The sequence below is a fragment of the Salmo trutta genome, chromosome 38 (genome assembly GCF_901001165.1).
Source record: "Salmo trutta chromosome 38, fSalTru1.1, whole genome shotgun sequence".
NCBI lineage: Eukaryota > Metazoa > Chordata > Actinopteri > Salmoniformes > Salmonidae > Salmo > Salmo trutta.
In genome coordinates this window covers 30,599,347-30,623,182 of record NC_042994.1, presented here as the reverse complement: position 1 = coordinate 30,623,182, position 23,836 = coordinate 30,599,347, and the positions used below count along the sequence as shown (strand labels likewise).

The 23,836-nt window shown below is 41.2% G+C and overlaps 1 protein-coding gene across 2 annotated transcripts in view; it reads right to left on the bottom strand.

The window, feature by feature from the left end:
• Positions 1–23,836, bottom strand: part of LOC115177635 (piggyBac transposable element-derived protein 4) — a 45,576-nt gene that overhangs the window by 3,908 nt on the left and 17,832 nt on the right. Inside the window, exons 1-3 of one of the 2 annotated variants that reach the window (XM_029738567.1) lie at positions 10,420–10,876; positions 9,381–9,791; positions 4,883–4,994 (exon numbers count right to left, since the gene is read on the bottom strand). In XM_029738567.1, coding sequence (XP_029594427.1) covers positions 4,883–4,994; positions 9,381–9,486 — 218 coding nt within the window. In that variant the 5' untranslated portion in view covers positions 9,487–9,791; positions 10,420–10,876. Of the gene's footprint in view, positions 1–4,882; positions 4,995–9,380; positions 9,792–10,419; positions 10,877–23,836 lie in introns of those variants that run through there. The other variant, XM_029738566.1, reaches the window with a different exon arrangement.

Below are 23,836 nucleotides of genomic sequence, written 5' to 3'. Positions count from 1 at the left end.
AGAGAATGCCAAGAGTGTGCAAAGCTGTCAAGGCATGATTCCATGTGTGTGTTTTCATAGTTTGTCATCACTATTATTCTACAATATAGAAAAAAAAAAAAAACCTTTGAATGTGTAGGTGTGTCAACTTTTGACTGGTACTCATTATATATATATTTATTAGGGAGAACAAATATTTGATAACCTGCAAAATCGACAGTGTTTCCTACTTACAAAGCATGTTGAGGTCTGTAATTTTTATCATAGGTACACTTCAACTATGAGAGACGGAATCTAAAACAAAAATCCAGAAAATCACATTGTATGATTTTTAAGTAATTAATTTGCATTTTATTGCATGACATAAGTATTTGATCACCTACCAACCAGTAAGAATTCCGGCTCTCACAGACCTGTTAGTTTTTCTTTAAGAAGCCCTCCTGTTCTCCACTCATTACCTGTATTAACTGCACCTGTTTGAACTCGTCACTTGTCCACACACTCAATCAAACAGACTCCAACCTCTCCACAATGGCCAAGACCAGAGAGCTGTGTAAGGACATCAGGGATAAAATTGTAGACCTGCACAAGGCTGGGATGGGTTACAGGACAATAGGCAAGCAGCTTGGTTAGAAGGCAACAACTGTTGGCACAATTATTAGAAAATGGAAGAAGTTCAAGATGACAGTCAATCACCCTCGGTCTGGGGCTCCATGCAAGATCTCACCTCGTGGGGCATCAATGATCATGAGGAAGGTGAGGGATCAGCCCAGAACTACACGGCAGGACCTGGTCAATGACCTGAAGAGAGCTGGGACCACAGTCTCAAAGAAAACCATTAGTAACACACTACGCCGTCATGGATTAAAATCCTGCAGCGCACGCAAGGTCCCCCTGCTCAAGCCAGCGCATGTCCAGGCCCGTCTGAAGTTTGCCAATGACCATCTGGATGATCCAGAGGAGGAATGGGAGAAGGTCATGTGGTCTGATGAGACAAAAATAGAGCTTTTTGGTCTAAACTCCACTCGCCGTGTTTGGAGGAAGAAGAAGGATGAGTACAACCCCAAGAACACCATCCGAACCGTGAAGCATGGAGGTGGAAACATCATTCTTTGGGGATGCTTTTCTGCAAAGGGGACAGGACGACTGTACCGTATTGAGGGGAGGATGGATGGGGCCATGTATCGCGAGATCTTGGCCAACATCCTCCTTCCCTCAGTAAGAGCATTGAAGATGGGTCGTGGCTGGGTCTTCCAGCATGACAACGACCCGAAACACACAGCCAGGGCAACTAAGGAGTGGCTCCGTAAGAAGCATCTCAAGGTCCTGGAGTGGCCTAGCCAGTCTCCAGACCTGAACCCGATAGAACATCTTTGGAGGGAGCTGAAAGTCCGTATTGCCCAGCGACAGCCCCGAAACCTGAAGGATCTGGAGAAGGTCTGTATGGAGGAATGGGCCAAAATCCCTGCTGCAGTGTGTGTAAACCTGGTCAAGAACTACAGGAAACGTATGATCTCTGTAATTGCAAACAAAGGTTTCTGTACCAAATATTAAGTTCTGCTTTTCTGTTGTATCAAATACCTATGTCACGCAATAACATGCACATTAATTACTTAAAAATAATACAATGTGATTTTCTGGATTTTTGTTTTAGATTCCGTCTCTCACAGTTGAAGTGTACCTATGATAAAAATTACAGACCTCTACATGCTTTGTAAGTAGGAAAACCTGCAAAATCGGCAGTGTATCAAATACTTGTTCTCCCCACTGTATATAGCTGAAGTCAGAAGTTTACATATACCTTAACCAAATACATTTAAACTCAGTTAACAATTCCTGACATTTAATCCTAGTAAGAATTCCTTGTCTTAGGTCAGTTAGGATCACCACTTTATTTTAAGAATGTGAAATGTCAGAATAATAGTAGAGAATGATTTATTTTAGCTTTTCTTTCATCACATTCCCAGTTGGTCAGAAGTTTACATACACTCAATTAGTATTTGGTAGCATTGCCTTTAAATTGTTTAACTTGGGTCAAACGTTTTGGGTAGCCTTCCACAAGCTTCCCACAATAAGTTGGGTGAATTTTGGCCCATTCCTCCTGACAGAGCTGGTGTAACTGAGTCAGGTTTGTAGGCCTCCTTGCTCGCACACGCTTTTTCAGTTCTGCCCACACATTTTCTATAGGATTGAGGTCAGGGCTTTGTGATGGCCCGGCCAATACCTTGACTTTGTCCTTAAGCCATTTTGCCACAACTTTGGAAGTATGCTTGGGGTCATTGTCCATTTGGAAAACCCATTTGCGACCAAGCTTTAACTTGCTGGCTGATGTCTTGAGATGTTTCTTCAATACATCAACATAATTTTCCTCCCTCATGATGCCATCCATTTTGTGAAGTGCACCAGTCCCTCCTGCAGCAAAGCAACCCCACAACATGATGCTGTCACCCCCGTGCTTCACGGTTGGGATGGTGTTCTTTGACTTGCAAGCCCCCACCTTTTTCCTCTAAACATAAATGGTCATTATGGACAAACAGTTCTATTTTTGTTTCATCAGAACAGAGGACATTTCTCCAAAAAGTACAATCTTTGTCCCCATGTGCAGTTGCAAACCGTAGTCTGGCTTTTTTTAATGGCGGTTTTGGAGCAGTGGCTTCTTCCTTGTTGAGCGGCCTTTCAGGTTATGTTGATATAGGACTTGTTTTACTGTGGCTATAGATACTTTTGTACCTGTTTCCTCCAGCATCTTCACGAGGTCCTTTGCTGTTGTTCTGTGATTGATTTGAACTTTTCACACCAAAGTACGTTCATCTCTAGGCGACAGAACACATCTCCTTCCTGAGGGGTATGACGGCTGCGTGGATCCATGGTGTTTATACTTGCATACTATTATTTGTACAGATAAACGTGGTACCTTCAGGCGTTTGGAAATTGCTCCCAAGGATGAACCAGACTTGTGGAGGTCTACATTCTTTTCTGAGGTCTTGGCTGATTTCTTTTGATTTTCCCATGATGTCAAGCAAAGAGGCACTGAGTTTGAAGGTAGGCCTTGAAATACATCCACAGGTACAACTCCAATTGGCTCAAATTATGTACATTAGCCTATCAGATGCTTCTAAATCCATGACATAATTTTCTGGAATTTTCCAAACTGTTTACAGGCACAGTCAACTTAGAGTATGTGAACTTTTGATCCACTGGAATGGTGATAAGGTGAATTATAAGTGAAATAGTCTGTCTAACAATTGTTGGAAAAATTCCTTGTGTCATGCACAAAGTAGAAGTCCTAACCGACTACTGTGAAGTGGGGGAGAATAAGAGCTGAATGAGTGATGGGTCTGCCAGAAGGGCATGAGCTTCAGTCATGCGCGCGCCCGTGAGAGGTAGCTGAGTTCCATTGCATTTCTAAAGACAAAGGAATTCTCTGGTTGAAACATAATTGAAGATTTATGATAAAAACATCCTAAAGATTGATTCTATTCATCGTTTGACATGTTTCTACGAACTGTAATGGAATTTGAGTTTGTCTGGCCTGCGCGTCGTGAATTTGGATTTGTGAACTGAAAGCGCGAACAAAACGGAGGTATTTGGACATAAAGGATGGACTTTATCGAACAAAACAAACATTTATTGTGGAACTGGGATTTCTGGGAGTGCATTCTGATGAAGATCATCAAAGGTAAGTGAATATTTATAATGCTATTTCTGACTTCTGTTGACTCCAACATGGCGGATATATTGTATGGCTTCTTTTGTGTCTGAGCGCCGTACTCAGATTATAGCATGGTGTGCTTTTTTGGTAAAGCTTTTTTGAAATCTGACACAGCGGTTGCATTAAGGAGAAGTTGATCTAAAGTTCCATGCATAACACTTGTATTTTCATCAACATTTATGATGAGTATTTCTGTAAATTGATGTGGCTCTCTGCAAAATCACCGGATGTTTTGGAAGCAAAACATTTCTGAATGTAACGCGCCAATGTAAACAGATTTTTGGATATAAATATGAACAAAACATACATGTATTGTGTAACATGAAGTCCTATGAGTGTCATCTGATGAAGATCATCAAAGGTTAGTGATTAATTGTATCTCTATTTCTGCTTTTTGTGACTCCTCTCTTTGGCTGGAAAAATGGCTGTGTTTTTCTGTGACTAGTTGCTGACCTAACAATCGTTTGGTGTGCTTTCGTAGTAAAGCCTTTTTGAAGTCGGACACTGTGGTGGGATTAACAACAAGTTTATCTTTAAAATGGTGTAAAATACTTGTATGTTTGAGGAATTTTAATTATGAGATTTCTGTTTGAATTTGGCGCCCTGCACTTTCACTGGCTGTTGTCATATCGATCCCGTTTACGGGATTCCAGCCATAAGAAGTTAACAAGAAATTTGTGGAGTGGTTGAAAAATGAGTTTTAATGACTCCAACCTAAGTGTATGTAAACTTCAACTGTGTATGTATGTATGTATGTATGTATGTATGTATGTATGTATGTATGTATGTATGTATGTATGTATGTATGTATGTATGTATATACATATACATATATATATATATATATATACATATATATATATATATATATATATATATATATATATATATATATATATATATATATATATATATATATATATATATATATATATATATATATATATATATATATACACATACATATATATATATATGTATATATATATATATATACACATACATATATATATATATATATATACACATACATATATATATATATGTATATATATATATACACACACATACATATATATATATACACACACACACATATATATACATAAAAATCTATAAAAAATATAAAATGAATATGCGACCATTTAAACAACTGCATTAACATGAGAAGCAAAAACATATTTTACTTACCGATCTAAAAGTGGATCTTTTCCTTCCAAAAACATTTCTTCCTCGCTGGAATCATAACTGTGGTCACTCACAGAGTCCTCATCCATTCCTGTGTCACTCTCCCGGTCAATTTCTGCAATAATATCATCACAATGTTTATACTTGGACTGAGATTTAGCTTTTCCACTCTTAGTAGCCATGTTTAACTTTTTCAGATTTGAGAAGTTTGTAGAAGAGAACGAACTGATGTGAAACGTAGACTACAGTTGTTCCTTTTTACATTTACATTTTAGTCATTTAGCAGACGCTCTTATCCAGAGCGACTTACAGTAGTGAATGCATACATTTCATACATTTGTTTCTCCGTACTGGTCCCCCGTGGGAATTGAACCCACAACCCTGGCGTTGCAAACACCATGCTCTACCAACTGAGCCACACATGAACTCTATTGACAGCTCTAGCGTGATGGCTGTTTGTCCTATAAACAGCGTTCACATACTGCTGGAAAGCCCAGCTCATTGGCTATCTAGCTAGGTTTCAAAACGATAGGTGGTCATTGGACCAAGACCCTTCATGGGCTAATTCAGGTGTTGTATAGCCAATACGTAATGTAGAATTTTGAAACAAGTTTGGTTGCCTTCTAGAGTGTCTGAGGATTGCACAGAAACCGGACTTGACCGTGTTAAACAACGTTAGATTGCTAACAATATTAGATTTCATAAAATTGTTTTGTTGCAAGTTGAAAGAGTCGGAATTCATGCAGAACTCTGTTTACAACATGGATCATGTTAGGATATACACTACCATTCAAGAGTTCGGGGTCACTTAGAAATGTCCTTGTTTTTGAAAGAAAAACACATTTTTTTGTCCATTAAAATAACATCAAATTGATCATAAATACAGTGTAGACATTGTTAATGTTGTAAATGACTATTGTAGCTGGAAATGGCTGATTATTTGTGGATTATCTACATAGGCATACAGAGGCCCATTATCAGCAACCATCACTCCTGTGTTCCAATGGCACGTTGTGTTAGCAAATCCAAGTTGATCATTTTAAAAAGGCTAATTGACCATTAGAAAACGCTTTTGCAATTATGTTAGCACAGCTGAAAACTGTTGTTCTGATTAAAGAAGCAATAAAACTGGCCTTCTTTAGACTAGTTGAGTATCTGGAGCATCAGCATTTGTGGGTTTGATTACAGGCTCAAAATGGCCAGAAACAAAGAACCTTCTTCTGAAACTTGTCAGTCTATTCTTGTTCTAAGAAATGAAGGCTATTCCATGCAAGAAATTGCCAAGAAACTGAAGATCTCATATAACGCTGTGTAGTACTCCCTTAACCTGTTGGGGCTAGGGGGCAGTATTTGCACGGCCGGATAAAAAACGTACCCGATTTAAACTGTTTACTACTCTTGCCCAGAAACGAGAATATGCATATAATTAGTAGATTTGGATAGAAAACACTCTAAAGTTTCTAAAACTGTTTGAATGGTGTCTGTGTATAACAGAACTCATATGGCAGGCCAAAACCTGAGAAGATTCCATACAGGAAGTGCCCTGTCTGACAATTTGTTCTCCTTCTGTGGCATCTCTATCGAAAATACAGCATCTCTGCTGTAACGTGACATTTTATAAGGCTTCCATTGGCTCTCAGAAGGCACCAAAAAGTGTAATGGGGTGTCTGCAGTCTCTGGGCTAAGTACAGCAGCTCTGTTTGTGAGTGGTCAGGCTGGGAACAGTGCTGCTGTACTTAGCGTGTTCATGAGAATTCTCATGAGAATTCTAATTTTTTTTCTTTCAGCCTTTGAATGAATACAACGTCGCCCGGTTGGAATATTATTGCTATTTTACGAGAAAAATAGCATAAAAATTGATTTTAACCTGTTATGGTATAGGGGGCAGTATTTTCACGGCCGGATAAAAAATGTACCCGATTTAATCTGGTTACTACTCCTGCCTAGAAACTAGAATATGCATATAATTAGTTTGCAAGGTGGGATGCAAATGTCCCACCTTGCCCAGGGAGGTTAACAGAACAGCGCAAACTGGCTCTGACTAGAATAGAAAGAGGAGTGGGAGGCCCCGGTGCACAACTGAGCAAGAGTACAAATACATTAGAATGTCTAGTTTGAGAAACAGACGCCTCACAGGTCCTCAACTTGCAGCTTCATTTACTTCTTTGGGCTGGGGGGGCAGTATTTTCACGTTTGGATGAAAGGCGTGCCCATAGTAAACTGCTTGCTACTCAGGCTCAGAAGGTAGGATATGCATATTATAAGTAGATTTGGATAGAAAACACTGAAGTTTCTAAAACAGTTTGAATGATGTCTGTGAGTATAACAGAACTCATATGGCAAGCAAAAACCTGAGAAAAATCCAACCAGGAAGTGTGGAAATCTGAGGTTTGTAGAAATCCAACCAGGAAGTGATTTGTAGTTTTTCAAGTGATTTCCTATCCAAACTACAGTGTCTGTGGGGTCATTTTGCACTTCCTAAGGCTTCCACTAGATGTCAACAGTCTTTAGAATGTTGTTTTATGCTTCTACTGTGAATATTGAGAGAACAAGAGGTCCCGGAGTCAGATGACAGAGAATGACATGAGTTCAGTGGCGCACATTCCCATGAGAGTTAGCTCTATTCCTTTTCTTTTTTGATGACAAAGTAATCGTCCGGTTGGAATATTATTGAAGATTTATGATAAAAAGGCCATAAAGACTGATGCTATACATCGTTTGACATGTTTCTACAAATGTAAATATAACTTTTTTGACTTTTCGTCGTGACATTTCGGCGCGCTTCCTGCATTTGGAGTAGTGGACTGAACGTGCAAACAAAAAGGAGGTATTTGGACAAATTATGGACTTTATTGAACAAAACAAACATTTATTGTGGTACTGGGATCCCTGGGAGTGCATTCTGATGAAAATCAAAGATAAGTGAATATTTATAATGCTATTTATGATTTTAGTTGACTCCAAAATGGCAGGTATCTGTATTGCTTGATATTGTCGTCTAAGTGCAGTACTCAGATTATTGCAAAGTGTGCTTTTGTCGTAAAGCTTTTTTGAAATCTGACACAGCGGTTGCATTAAGGAGAAGTGTATCTATAATTCTTTGAATAACTGTTGAATATTTTATCAACGTTTATGATGAGTATTTCTGTAAATTGATTCTCTCATTCACCGGAAGTTTTTGGAGGAAAAACATTTCAGAACATTACACGCCAATGTAAAATGGGGTTTTTGGATATAAATATGAACTTTATTGAGCAAAACATACATGTATTGTGTAACATGAAGTCCTATGAGTGCCATCTGATGAAGATCATCAAAGGTTAGTGATTCATTTTAGCTGTAGCTTCTAGCGTCCCACATTTACCAGAGAGGTTAAATAGTACCCGCAAACCACCAGTCTCAACGTCAACAGTGAAGAGGGAACTCCGGGATGCTGGCCTTCTAGGCAGAGATCCTCTGTCCAGTGTCTGTGTTCTTTTGCCCGTCTTAATATTTTATTGGCCAGTCTGAGATATAGCTTTTTCTTTAAAACTCCGCCTAGAAGGCTGAAGCATCCCGAAGTCACCTCTTCACTGTTGAAATTGAGGCTGGTGTTTTGCGGGTACTATTTAATGAAGCTGCCAGTTGTGAGGCATCTGTTTCTCAAACTAGACACTAATGTACTTGTCCTCTTGCTCAGTTGTGCACTGGGGCCTCCCACTCCTCTTTCTATTCTGGTTAGAGCCAGTTTGCACTGTTCTGTGAAGGGAGTAGTGCACAGCGTTGTACGAGATCTTCGGTTTCTTGGCAATTTCTCGAATGGAATAGCCTTCATTTCTCAGAACAAGAATAGACGGACGAGTTTCAGAAGAAAGTTCTTTGTTTCTGGCCATTTTGAGCCTGTAATCAAACCCACAAATGCTGATGCTCCAGATACTCAACTAGTCCAAAGAAGGCCAGTTTTATTGCTTCTTTAAAATCAGCATAACAGTTTTCAGCGTGCTAACATAATTGCAAAAGGGTTTTCTAATGATCAATTAGCCTTTTTAAAATGATAAACTTGGATTAGGTAACACAACGTGCCATTGGAACACGGGAGTGACGGTTGCTGATAGTGGGCCTCTGTACGCCTATGTAGATATTCCATAAAACAATCTGCCATTTCCAGCTACAACAGTCCATTATAACATGAACAATGTTTACACTGTATTTCTGATCAATTTGATGTTATTTTAATTTACTTTTTTGTGCTTTTCTTTCGAAAACAAGCAAATTTCTAAGTGACCCCAAACTTTTTAACGGTAGTGGATATATAGAAACACGTTTCAAATTTGCACCAATTGATTGGTCGAAAGAACAGGTGGCTAAGTCAAACAAGATTTTTATTAGTCAGGGACAGCCCTACTGGTAAAAGATACCAGTCCATCTTCATATCAACTAACAGAACTCTGCTGGTTGTCCTGGTAACAGATACCAGTGGGCAGATCTATTTTATTTGTTCAAACTAAACTACAGCACTTACTTTGATGAGTCAAATCTGATCCTTTCTTCTCTTCTCCTCCTCTCACAGTTCCACTCAGCCCCGTTGTTTTCCTGCAGTCCACCAGCAGCACAGACAACCTCTTCATACCCAGCAGTAAGGTGCTACCAGGAGAGGCACGACACGGGGACTCCGAGAGGGAGGAAGGGCTAACGTTGTCCTGGTAACCATAAAGAGGGGACACAGACACATATCATTATGGATGCTGATGTCACTGTTGTCATAAAGTGCTTTACAGAAACCCAGCCCAGACCCAGATAGAACAAGCTGTATGCTAGACCAGACCAAGCTGTACCATCTGGTGTTCTGATCTGGAGAGACTCTTCTCTGCCTCGTCAGCATCAGGATGTTGTTGATGCTCCCCAGAGGATCCACGATAGTCATGTCTCTCTCCTGTGTGAATGAGAACATCAAACAGATGGTAAACTCATGAACTTCTATTGCAATTACAGTCTTACAAGAGGCATGAATATATGTCTAAAAAGGGCCTAAAATTAGCCACTTAAAAAAATGGCACCATCTGGTTTGCTTAATATAAGGAATTTGAAATTATTTATATACTATTACTTTTGATACTTCAGTATATTTTAACTTTTACTCAAGTAGCATTTTACTGGGTGACTCACTTTTACTTGAGTTCTATTAAGGTATATTTACTTTTACTCAAGTACGACAATTGCTACTTTTCCCACCACTGTGATGCAAATGTTAAAGGGCCGTCCCACGAAATGGGTGCATTTTGCGTCCCTTTGATAATTTAAGTAGAAATTATGTACTGTATATTATATTTTAAAACCCGGCTATACTAGAATAAGTGCACTTTAATATAGACCACATAGAGAATTCAATAAATCACATACTGAAGTCCCAAAAATATGTACCAATGGCAGATTGCCCCTTAAACAATTCCTACAGTACTGAACAACATATTTAAGTGTATAACTTCAGTAGAATGCCCCTTTAAAACAACACGGTTCAACAACAGCATAGTTTGTCTCTCTGTTTTTAAGACAGTACTCACTTGGTGTAATCGGATATTCAGTCTCCTCTTTCATTGAGATATCCTCCTTTACTCCAAAAGGTTCTTCCTCTTCTTTCAATTTTACGGCATCTTCCTCCTTTTTGATTCTGAAAGATTCTGCCTCTTTTTCCACTTTGACAACCTCTTTCCCATATTCCTCTTTCACTGTAATATCATCCTCTTGTTTCAATGTGATAGCCTTTTTCATTCTTCAAGCTTCTTTCTCCGTCTAGATTAGTGAGTTTATGCTCCGGACAATTAGTCTAGTGCAGTATCAATGTAACACCTTTGCTAATTTAACAAGCAAATTACGTTTAAATTAACCAGTCGATAGGTAAACAGAATTATGTTCAAAACACTAAGAGTAATATACACAAGATTGGTCTAAAGAGATTCAATGTTTCAGTTTTATGTTCGCTAGCAAAGCACCGCGTGGTTAAACCAGGAGGCTTTTGTCGCTGTTGAAGAAGCCCCCAGTTCCGTCCACTAGATTATACGTCACGCAAGAAGCATCACCTGAAAGACTCATATCGCCATCTGCTGACTGGAGTGGGCAATGCGGAGTAGGCAATGCAGATTGGAAAAATATTAATTACAATGTTCATTCTGGCAAGCAATGTCATAAGAAGTAATTTAAAAACAACCAGATGTTATGTTTTCTCTTACTTCTTACAGCCAATCATTTCCTCCAGGTCTGGCCTGCCCATTAGGCAGGATTAGGTGACAGATTGACGAGGGTGGTGTATTCCGAGCTAAATTGATCAAGGCTCATCGTTAGCAACACATAATAACACTTCATTAATGCTGCCCAAAAACAATGAAAACTTCTCTCACCCAGTGGCATATGGACTATTTAGGTGAGTGTTGTTGTTGCCACATGAAGCAGTGCCCACTTTGTAAAAGGCTACATGGACAGATAGGGCTCTACCTGTGTAGAACACATGACCCTTTAGCCTTCCAGTCTCTAAAGTGCCCTTTTGGGTGGTGGTATAATTTGTATTCATTTTTTCTCATAGTTATACTGAACCCACTGCCTGCAAGTCGGCGTTAAATTAGCCTCAGTGATATGTATTTTCCTTCAGCTGTGTTCCTGTTCCCAAGAAAGCTAATGTAGCAGTGTGATGTTGTTACCCTAGATTGTGCGCCAAATTGCACACAAGGACCAATTCAAATAGGCCAGGTCAATAGGGGATGTTAATAATTTGATAATAATAATAATTCAGTGTGTTTTTTAAATTTAATTACAGCTGCATAGGTAATGTTATTTTTTGGTGTACAAACACTTTTTCATATCAATCTTGTACATACACGTGATTGTAAAAGTTTTGTATATTTTGGTTTGGCCCATTGCGGGTTATTTGTATTTCCCTACCCCCTTATTGTTCTCTTTTGTCTGACCTTCGGCTAGCAAGTTATGTTGTCCTTGGCTCCGAAATTGTTCAATATAAAACCGTGGTAATGTTACACAATGTGCTGTTATGCAACCATAAGTTTGTTACAATGTGGACAATATAAAGATTTATGTTAAGTTTCACTGAGCTCGCTAACTAGGGTACCTACTGTAACTTGTGAGTACTTGGGACAGTGTTTGAGTGACTGTCCATGTGCTTGCGCACATGCCTGAGAGCTGTGACAGCGCCAAGGGCTAAAGTATTGTGTGTTATCTCTTCGTGTGCAGGTATGTCTTTTATTTTGTCCGAATTATGTTCTATATCATTTTACTTGTATTGCATGGTGTGCTGTTGTGCACTGAATGTGTGCACGCAGCACCTGTTATTTCTTTTTGGCGCGCTCTCTTTTGTCTGACCTTTGGCTAGCAAGGTGCCTGAGAGCTGTGACTGCGCCAAGGGCTAAAGTATTGTGAGTTATCTCTTCGTGTGCAGGGCAAATAAAAATAATTCAACCAGCAGACCTCCAGTTGTGGCAGTGTCCTAATTAAAAGTACACAACGCAGAACGAACCACGCTACACCTAGGTATTTGTAGTTGTCCACATATTCTAAGTCAGACCCGTCCAGAGTAGTGATGTTAGTCGGGCGGTGGGTGAAGGGCAGCAATCGGTTGAAGAGCATGCATTTAGTTTTACTAGCATTTAAAAGCAGTTGGAGGCCACAGAAGGAGTGTTGTATGGCATTGAAGCTCGTTTGGAGGTTTGTTAACACAGTGTTCAAAGAAGGGCCAGATGTATACAGAATGGTGTCGTCTGAGTAGAGGTGGATCAGAGAGTCGCCAGCAGCAAGAGGGCGACATCATTGATGTTCCCAAGAAAGCTAAGGTAACTGAGCTAAATGACTATCGCCCCGTAGCACTCACTTCCCTCATCATGAAGTGCTTTGAGAGACTAGTCAAGGACCATATCACCTCCACCCTACCTGTCACCCTAGACCCACTTCAATTTGCTTACCGCCCCAATAGGTCCACAGATGACACAATCACACTGCACACTGCCCTAACCCATCTGGACAAGAGGAATACCTATGTAAAAATGCTTTTCATCAACTGCAGCTCAGCATTTAACACCATAGTACCCTCCAAACTCGTCATTAAGCTCAAGACCCTGGGTCTTGAACCCGCCCTGTGCAACTGGGTCCTGGACTTTGAGGTTGATACGTAAAGCTTATTAAAGAGCAGTATACTATGACGAAGGCCTTGAGGTCGATACGTAAAGCTTATTAAGGAGCAGTGATACTATGACGAAGGCCTTGAGGTCGATACGTAAAGCTAAATTAAAGCGCAGTGATACTATGACGAAGGCCTTGAGGTCGATACGTAAAGCTTATTAAAGAGCAGTGATACTATGATGAAGGCCTTGAGGTCGATACGTAAAGCTTATTAAAACCTGTCTGGGCTAGGGGGCAGTATTGAGAATTTTGGAAAAAATATGTTCCCATTTTTAACTGCCTCCTACACCAACTCAGAAGCTAGAATATGCATATTATTGTTCAGGTTTGGATAGAAAACACTCTGAATTTTCTAAAACTGTTTGAATGGTGTCTGTGAGTATAACAGAACTCCTATGGCAGGCAAAAACCTGACAAGGTTTCAAGCAGGAAGTACCCTGTCTGACAAGGAGTCGTGCGTCTTGCATCTTTTTATTGAAAAGTAAGGATCTTAGCTGTAACGTGACAATTCCCAGGGCTCCAATAGGCTCTCAGAACCCGCGAAAAACCTGAAGGTTTACGAGGGAGCCTCAGGCTGAAACACATTATCACCTTTTGTAAGTGTCGACTCAGAGGACCTTTGAATGAGGCGCGTGCACGAGTCGCTCCTGAGGAGAAATTTTATTCGGCTGTTTAGGCTCAATGCATACTCCCGGTCGGAATATTATCACTAATCTACGAGTTGAATGGCATAAAAATTGGTTTTAAACAGCGGTTGACATGCTTCGAAGTACGGTAATGGAATATTTAGACATTTTTGACACGCCAATGCGCCATGCGCGAGACCGTGAAGAAGCATTCTAGAACTCACGAACAAAACGTCGCTGTTTGGATATAACGATGGATTATTTGGGACCAAACCAACATTTGTTATTGAAGTAGAAGTCCTGGCAGTGTATTCTGATGAAGAACAAGCAAGGTAAGAACATTTTTCTTATAGGAAATGTGATTTTGGTGGAGGCTGACCTGGGTGGGTATCTAAATAGCTAGCCCTGTAATGCCGGGCTATGTACTTAGATTATTGCAAAATGTGCTTCATCCGAAAAGCTATTTTAAAATCGGACATATCGAGTGCATAGAGGAGTAATGTATCTATAATTCTTAAAATAATTGTTATGCTTTTTGTGAACGTTTATCGTGAGTAATTTAGCAAACTGTTAGTAAATTCTCCGGAAGTTTGCGGGGGTTATGCTTTTTCTGAACGTCACATGCTAATGCAAAAAGCTGTTTTTTGATATAAATATGAACTTGATTGAACAGACATGCATATATTGTATAACACAATGTCCTAGGTGTGTCATCTGATGAAGATCATCAAAGGTTAGTGCTGCATTTAGCTGTGGTTTGGGTTTATGTGACATGATATGCTAGCTTGAAAAATGGCTGTATGATTTTTTCTGGCTGGGCACTCTCCTGACATAATCTAATGTTTTGCTTTCGTTGTAAAGCCTTTTTGAAATCGGACAGTGGGGTTAGATTAACGAGATTCTTGTCTTTAAATAGCTGTAAAATAGTCATATGTTTGAGAAATTGAAGTAATAGTATTTCTAACGATTCAAAAATCGCGCCACTGGAATTTCAGTAGCTGTTACGTAGGTGGGACGAAATCGTCCCACATACCCGAGAGAGGTTTTAAAGAGCAGTGATACTATGACGAAGGCCTTGAGGTCGATACGCAAAGCTTATTAAAGAGCAGTGAGACTCTGCGTGTTTCTTATTTGTTCTCAAGGCATCAAAATGTGAAAAAAAGCCTTTCTATAGGCTCTGTACAGCCTTAACCATGGAGTGAAATGGGATATCAGCCAACTCAGTGACATCCACAGAACACTGTACAGCCTTAACTATGGACTGGCCCCATGAAATGGGATATCAGCCAACTCAGTGACAACCACAGAACACAACCACAGAACACAACTATGTATAGTTTACACAAATATTAGTGTCTTAGCTTTTATTGCAGGACTTTGACTGTGTGTATTGAACATTCATATTGGACTGTACAGCCTTACCTATAGAGTGTACACCACCACCGATCACAACTTCCTGTTTCCATCACAGTTGTCGTGAGTTTTTTATACGGTATGACTTTACTGACATAACAACTTTGGATGGAAACGTGGTTAATCAATCTGTATACAGACCAATTATTTTCTCCTCAGGAAGCTCCGGTAAACAGTGGTTGTAGTGCACTGCTGCCACCACCAGGCCTGAAGGGCATTTTGACTTTGTTGTTAGCTAGCTGTGTTAGCTAGCTGTGTTAGCTAGCTGTGTTAGCTAGCTGTGTTAGCTAGCTGTGTTAGCTAGCTGTGCGGCTAAAGATGTAGCAGCTAGCTGGCTACTGACCAACCTATTGTGTGTATTGAACATTCATATTGGACAGCCTTACCTATAGAGTAGCACCACCACCCATCAGCCCATTCTCTTCTTGACGTCAAAGCTGCAGTGTGTTGTTGCTACAGGAGTTTATGATTAATAATCCTATTTATTTGATGTCACCATACTATTCCTTTAAAGCCCCACGCTGTAAAATATAAATCATCAGAGTGGGTCACCAACCTAAACGTAAACAATATCACTTGATTATTAGAGGAGTAAACTATGAAGCCAGCAAGAACTACTCAGACATTCCAAATATCACTTGATTATCAGAGGGGTGTATTATGACATCAGATAGAACTACTCAGACATTCCAAATATCACTTGATTATCAGAGGGGTGTATTATGACATCAGATAGAACTACTCAGACATTCCAAATCAGGCTTCATCCATATCATGAAGATGGATATTGATCCAACCATTTCAAAAGTAATGACCAGGCTGAACGAAATAGGATATGGTTTTACAATTTTATAAATGATGACAGACGATTTGTTAGTTTGTTTTACATGGTTTATTATTTTGTTTGACGAATAAAATATCTCTCTTATCCATAATAATCTCATTATGTATGTAGCCTACCATCACTGTATGTGTGAGCTGCTGGCTACAGTGCACGGGACAAGAGTACGTTTGCTATTGTGGGAGATAAGCAGCTGTGCTGAAGGAGAAAGAACATAAATACATTGGCTATAGGAGGAGAAGATGACATCTGGTTCTAATAGAGCAACAGGCCACGGTGGGAGGCATAGCGACCTGACAACTGTACTTGAGTTATGCAGAAAGGGCCCCAAATACATTCAAGATAGTCAGACAAAGGGGCACAGAGAAAAGGATGGCGGCAAGAGGACCACACATGAGCATGCAGTGCATGCATTATTTTTGTACCACATGAGGAGGCCCTGCTAGCATTATAACCTATACATCTGTCATATGTGGGTGTTAACAAGCGACAACTGATATGGAGAGATAATGGTAAAGAACGGTCAAGGGAAGCTATTTTCATATAGAGGGAGGGGACTCTATACGTTATGCAAAGACAGAATTCTATAAAGATAGGACTCTGCAATATGAGAATTTAGTCTTTTCCATGGAGGGGCTTGGCTCTGTTACGTGTGTAATAGGGTCCTTCCATGGAAGGGCTCGGCTTTGCTACTCTGTATTAAAGTCTATATTGAATTCACAAGTTCTTGTAAGAGTATTATGTTCTTAAGACAATTTTCCACGACATAAATGGCGAGCTTGCCAGGAGATCGAAGGAACCTCGGACAGTGTCGTTCTTGGCTGGTGACAGTTTCTCTGGACAATCTCACAAACGGGTGGCCGCCCAACTTTATACAGGTAAGCTTGTTCTTACGCAGTTGAAATGTTTGTGTAGATTGCTTCAGGAATTCTGTCTCAGCGGAGGGGACGTCACGTAGGTCTCTCTTTAAATTCCTGAAAAACCAGTAATACTAAGAGCTTTTGAATTCAATAGAACTACATGCACTACATGTGTCTGTCTATCACTGTTCTCTCCCCTCTGCACAGGCCATACCAACGCTTCACACCGCGTGGCCGCTGCCACTCTAACCTGGTGGTCCCAGCACGCACGACCCACGTGGAGTTCCAGGTCTCCGGCAGCCTCTGGAACTGCCGGTCTGCGGCCAACAAGGCTGAGTTCATCTCAGCCTATGCTACCCTCCAGTCCCTAGACTTCCTGGCGCTGACGGAAACATGGATTACCACAGATAACACTGCTACTCCTACTGCTCTCTCCTCGTCTGCCCACGTGTTCTTGCATACCCCTAGAGCATCGAGCCAGCGGGGTGGTGGCACTGGAATCCTCATCTCTCCCAAGTGGACATTCTCTCTTTCTCCCCTGACCCATCTGTCTATCTCCTCATTTGAATTCCATGCTGTCACAGTTACCAGCCCTTTCAAGCTTAACATCCTTATCATTTATCGCCCTCCAGGTTCCCTTGGAGAGTTCATCAATGAGCTTGACGCCTTGATAAGTTCCTTTCCTGAGGATGGCTCACCTCTCACAGTTCTGGGTGACTTTAACCTCCCCACGTCTACCTTTGAATCATTCCTCTCTGCCTCCTTCTTTGCACTCCTCTCCTCTTTTGACCTCACCCTCTCACCTTCCCCCCCTACTCACAAGGCAGGCAATACGCTTGACCTCATCTTTACTAGATGCTGTTCTTCCACTAATCTCATTGCAACTCCCCTCCAAGTCTCCGACCACTACCTTGTATCCTTTTCCCTCTCGCTCTCATCCAACACTTCTCACTCTGCCCCTACTCGGATGGTATTGCGCCGTCTCAACCTTCGCTCTCTCTCTCCCGCTACTCTCTCCTCTTCCATCCTATCATCTCTTCCCTCTGCTCAAACCTTCTCCAACCTATCTCCTGATTCTGCCTCCTCAACCCTCCTCTCCTCCCTTTCTGCATCCTTTGATTTTCTCTGTCCCCTATCCTCCAGGCCGGCTCGGTCCTCCCCTCCTGCTCCGTGGCTCGACGACTCACTGCGAGCTCACAGAACAGGGCTCCGGGCAGCCGAGCGGAAATGGAGGAAAACTCGCCTCCCTGCGGACCTGGCATCCTTTAACTCCCTCCTCTCTACATTCTCCTCTTCTGTCTCTGCTGCTAAAGCCACTTCCTACCACTCTAAATTCCAAGCATCTGCCTCTAACCCTAGGAGGCTCTTTGCTACCTTCTCCTCCCTCCTGAATCCTCCCGCCCCTCCCCCCTCCCTGCGGATGACTTCGTCAACCATTTTGAAAAGAAGGCTGACGATATCCGATCCTCGTTTGCTAAGTCAAACAACACCGCTGGTCCTGCTCACACTGCCCTACCCTGTGCTTTGACCTCTTTCTCCCCTCTCTCTCCAGATGAAATCTCGCGTCTTGTGATGGCCTGCCGCCCAACAACCTGCTCACTTGACCCTATCCCCTCCTCTCTTCTCCAGACCATTTCCGGAGACCTTCTCCCCTACCTCACCTCGCTCATCAACTCATCCTTGACCGCTGGCTACGTCCCTTCCGTCTTCAAGAGAGCGAGAGTTTCACCCCTTCTGAAAAAACCTACACTCGATCCCTCCGATGTCAACAACTACAGACCAGTATCCCTTCTTTCTTTTCTCTCCAAAACTCTTGAACGTGCTGTCCTTGGCCAGCTCTCCTGCTATCTCTCTCAGAATGACCTTCTTGATCCTAATCAGTCAGGTTTCAAGACTGGGCATTCAACTGAGACTGCTCTTCTCTGTGTCACGGAGGCTCTCCGTACTGCTAAAGCTAACTCTCTCTCCTCTGCTCTCATCCTTCTAGACCTATCTGCTGCCTTTGATACTGTGAACCATCAGATCCTCCTCTCCACCCTCTCCGAGTTGGGTATCTCCGGCGCGGCCCACGCTTGGATTGCGTCCTACCTGACAGGTCGCTCCTACCAGGTGGCGTGGCGAGAATCTGTCTCCACACCACTCGCTCTCACCACTGGTGTCCCCCAGGGCTCTGTTCTAGGCCCTCTCCTATTCTCGCTATACACCAAGTCACTTGGCTCTGTCATGTCCTCACATGGTCTCTCCTATCATTGCTATGCAGACGACACACAATTAATCTTCTCCTTTCCCCCTTCTGATAACCAGGCGGCGAATCGCATCTCTGCATGTCTGGCAGACATATCAGTGTGGATGACGGATCACCACCTCAAGCTGAACCTCGGCAAGACGGAGCTGCTCTTCCTCCCGGGGAAGGACTGCCCGTTCCATGATCTCGCCATCACGGTTGACAACTCCCTTGTGTCCTCCTCCAAGACTGCTAAGAACCTTGGCGTGATCCTGGACAACACCCTGTCGTTCTCCACTAACATCAAGGCGGTGACCCGATCCTGTAGGTTCATGCTCTACAACATTCGCAGAGTATGACCCTGCCTCACACAGGAAGCGGCGCAGGTCCTAATCCAGGCACTTGCCATCTCCCGTCTGGATTACTGCAACTCGCTGTTGGCTGGGCTCCCTGCCTGTGCCATTAAACCCCTACAACTCATCCAGAACGCCGCAGCCCGTCTGGTGTTCAACCTTCCCAAGTTCTCTCACGTCACCCCGCTCCTCCGCTCTCTCCACTGGCTTCCAGTTGAAGCTCGCATCCGCTACAAGACCATGGTGCTTGCCTACGGAGCTGTGAGGGGAACGGCACCTCCGTACCTTCAGGCTCTGATCAGGCCCTACACCCAAACAAGGGCACTGCGTTCATCCACCTCTGGCCTGCTCGCCTCCCTACCTCTGAGGAAGCACAGTTCCCGCTCAGCCCAATCAAAACTGTTCGCTGCTCTGGCACCCCAATGGTGGAACAAGCTCCCTCACGACGCCAGGACAGCGGAGTCAATCACCACCTTCCGGAGACAACTGAAACCCCACCTCTTTAAGGAATACCTGGGATAGGATAAAGTAATCCTTCTAACCCCCCCCCCCTTAAAAGATTTAGATGCACTATTGTAAAGTGGTTGTTCCACTGGATATCATAAGGTGAATGCACCAATTTGTAAGTCGCTCTGGATAAGAGCGTCTGCTAAATGACTTAAATGTAAATGCATGCATGAATTTTGGGGGTTGTTAAATGTAATTATATGTATGCATTTGTGAGGACTAAATGTGTGGTGAGCGGTAGGCCTGGCCTGGTATGGGGCTGCTGCTGTCTGCCCATATGGTCAGAACAAATGAATAAATAGATAGAAAATCCTGTGATACCGCTTCGAACATAATTAAACGAAGGACTGCTTGGACAGGCTATTTGGATGTGCAGCTCTGCTAGATTAAAAGGCTGCATAAATAAATAGATAGAAATCCCACGATACCGCTCCTGGGAGGGATTAAGGAAGTTTGCTTGGGTGGGCTATTCACGATACCGCTCGAGTAATGAGGGTCTGTTTGCGGTGAATAGGTTGGGCACAGGAGAAACTTGACCCGATTTGGCGAGGTTCAAGTTCAAAATTAATCCTACGGATAATAACACTCCACCTTGCTAACGGGGTCGGATGATCAGTAGGTCGCACCGCGTAGCTGCTCTGAGGGACAGAGGATAGTACGGGTGGGCGAACAGAGAGTGAAGGGAAACTGACTCGATTAAGCAGAATTTCCGACATACTGTAAAAATCCTATAAATGCAAAGTTATCCTGTGTTGAGGAAGTGTATCAGGAATAGACTGAGGTTTATAGGTCGTTTTAGGTAAAACGAGGTGTGAATGAACGAATGTGAATAAAAATTGTATGGATGTAAATAAACATCTGATTGAGTGGAAACTTCTCTGTGTTGAGGAAGTGAATCAGAGAAGCTAAAGACTGCAGTTAAATATAGTATATAGTGGTGTGTGTGTGTGTGTGTGTGTGTGTGTGTGTGTGCCAACTAGTCAAGGGGAAGGAATGCGCAAACCTCTCTGTGACAGTTGATTGAGTGTAATTTGAGAAGGGTGCATCTAGTGAGTATTAGGAAGAAGAAGTGATAAATCAATAGGTATTGATTAAAAGGAACTATGTAAAGATAACACATTAACATAATAAATGTGTTAAATAACTATTCTAGAATGCATAGAACTTGTTGAATAAAGTATCAAACAAGACACATATAGTATATACTGGTGTGTGAAGTAGAGAGATAAAACATACAGATAGGCAACAGATATACTATATGGTTAAAATAAACTCAGGCTATTTAGAATAAATAGTAACAACAAATACATAAAGAACCATACCATGGTATAGTCTGTAGTATATACTAGAGATATTACAGCACCGTGAAGGACGGTAGGAGGAAAACGGGGGTAACACTGTAGCTGCAGGACCCCTAAGAAGTTACACCATCTAGGAGAGAGAGTGGGTCTGGAGAGACTCTACAAGTATAGAGAATAGGTAGGATAAATTAGGAATATAAACAATAAGACATTAAGTAGGATAGAATATTATAAGTGAATAAATATAAAGAGATAAGAAAGTGTATATATAAACAACAGCTGAATTAGACGGGAAAGTGTGATAAATAGGATGTAATAAAGTTAAAGTAATGGAATTTAGTAAAGCCATGAAGTCGCTGAGAGAAGCGCACAATAATTCCACCAATTCGGTTTGAATGTGAAAGAGCAAACTGGATAATGTCGGGCAACATTACCCGGTAAACTGGATAAATAGAATCAAATAAAACCAGAATAAGAAGCTCAATTTACCAGTGTTTTGAAATCAGCATTCTATCATCAGAAAATACATTACGATGGGGGCCAGATATGACTCTGCTCGCCTCGCAGACGTGCGAGGGGAGAGTAGAGCCATAAAAGCCATAAAATTTCAAAACGTAAGGTAATAGCTCCCTGTTTTAGATATGGGACTATGGGAAGAATGTGGGAAGAATGTGTGTAGGGAGACACTGGAGCCTGATGCAGTAGCAGGAAATGCAGCTATACGAGAGTTTGCATCCTTTTCAATAGAGCAACAACTAATCGTTTTGAGGTTAGTAAGAATGGAACTTTCACAAAGCGGTGTATGATCTCTGTTCGATCAATGAGTGATTCATAGAGATTACGGTTTCTATGTGATGGAAGACGTATTAGATCACGTTTTACCTAACTGTTATCAGAGCACCGATGGGATTTACAAATAGTCCCACTTGGTATCATTTAGCATTGAAACAATAGTTTCTGTGGTGATAAAATACGAGGATGATTTGTTATTAGCGTCAAACAACGGAAAATAAACTTATATGAGAGATCACCACCGTAGTAAATTAGTTGGAGGAACAGGCAAAGCAGAATGTAGTATATTTGAGGTTTTCAATTTCTGAAGGGAAGACTTAACCCGGGATCGGGTAGAAACTATGCGTTCTGAGGCATGGCTAAACTCTCCGCGCATGCTCAGGAAAACATAAGGGGTTTTCAATTTTGTTAGACATTTTATGCCGACATTCTCTGAAACTGTTAAAACACTTATAGAATGGAATCAAGAGTGTGAGGAAATGTTTGTCGAGTTGAAGAAATAATTGAGTTAAACGCCAGCATTGGGATTGCCAAATTTAAATTAAACTTTTACTATTAGTAGGAAGTAATGTTTCAGAAAGTTAGGTTCAACTCTGTTCATTACAAAATATTTGGGGTTTTGAGAACCATGTGACGTATTGACTAACAAGATGATAAGACAACATCAACTTTTTGAAGGTTCTACAGTGGTTAACCAATGGTTTTGTATTATACTGAACTAACGACACAGGTTAAAATGATAAGATTACTGGAAAGGACCTCTGGGATTTAATTTGTATGGACCTTTTTCAATTCAGTTTTAAACTGGGTATACAGGAAGATGGAAATGTTTTGAAATGTATCCAAATGGGTTCTGAAGGACAGGGACAGAGAAGGGAGAGGAAACATTTAATGGTGTCAAATGCCCTGAATCCTAAGAATTTCCCGTGAAGACTGATCAACTTCACTAGAAATTATTGGAACAGGTGGGATTTAAATATAAAATGACTAAGAAACACCAGTCTCTATTCAGAGTGTACAATTACTTTGAAATTCTATTATTTCCATATGAAAATGATGAAGAGTTGTAATCTTAAATTGACTAGTTACTCAAATAATTGTATTTTTTGATTTAACATGTTGTTGTTGAATCATGTGTTCAGAGGGAAAATGATCAGTTCCACGGGGTTATTGTCTTTGGGTAAATATACACATGTGCTTTGTTCAGTCTGCATATAGAAAGGAAATATCTGTTAACAAGGGATGACAGTTACTCCAAATGGATTATGATATAAGAAAAGATGATTTCATTTTGTGTTTTTATTTCAATACAAAATTTGCAACATTGGGATATTGAAGTTTGCGAGGGGTTATGTTGTTAAATTATCTGTAACTTGTCAGAGATCACCAGTAGAATAAGGGAGTTATCATGGAAGGTGATGTCAGAATGCTTTAATACATGGGAGAGATATTTTTACCACAAGTGTGTGTGAAGCTCAAAACCTCCCTAACCGGCTGAAGAGTGAGGGACAACTGTGTCTGATGACCTGTGAACTGTATCTGAAATAGACTGGAATGATATGTGAAGGAAGACTAAAGGGGAATAGGTTACTGACCTTTCATTACCAGGCCTCTCGTGACAGAAAAACAGAGGCAAATGGGGGCTGTAATATGAATAGATAGTACTGGTATTACAAGTTTAGTATAAATGTACATTTTTAAGGGAATGAAGCACTAAGGACTGAATTCTGATTTGGGTTGGACAATTTATAAAACGTTTTAGTTATGATTTGGACATAGAACTGTTTAAATTTACTAGGCCTAGGGAAGCTCTGGAAACTAAATTCTGAGACAGGGAGGTTGAGAGAACTTACGGAAGATTAGATTAAAGGTTTTTGTTT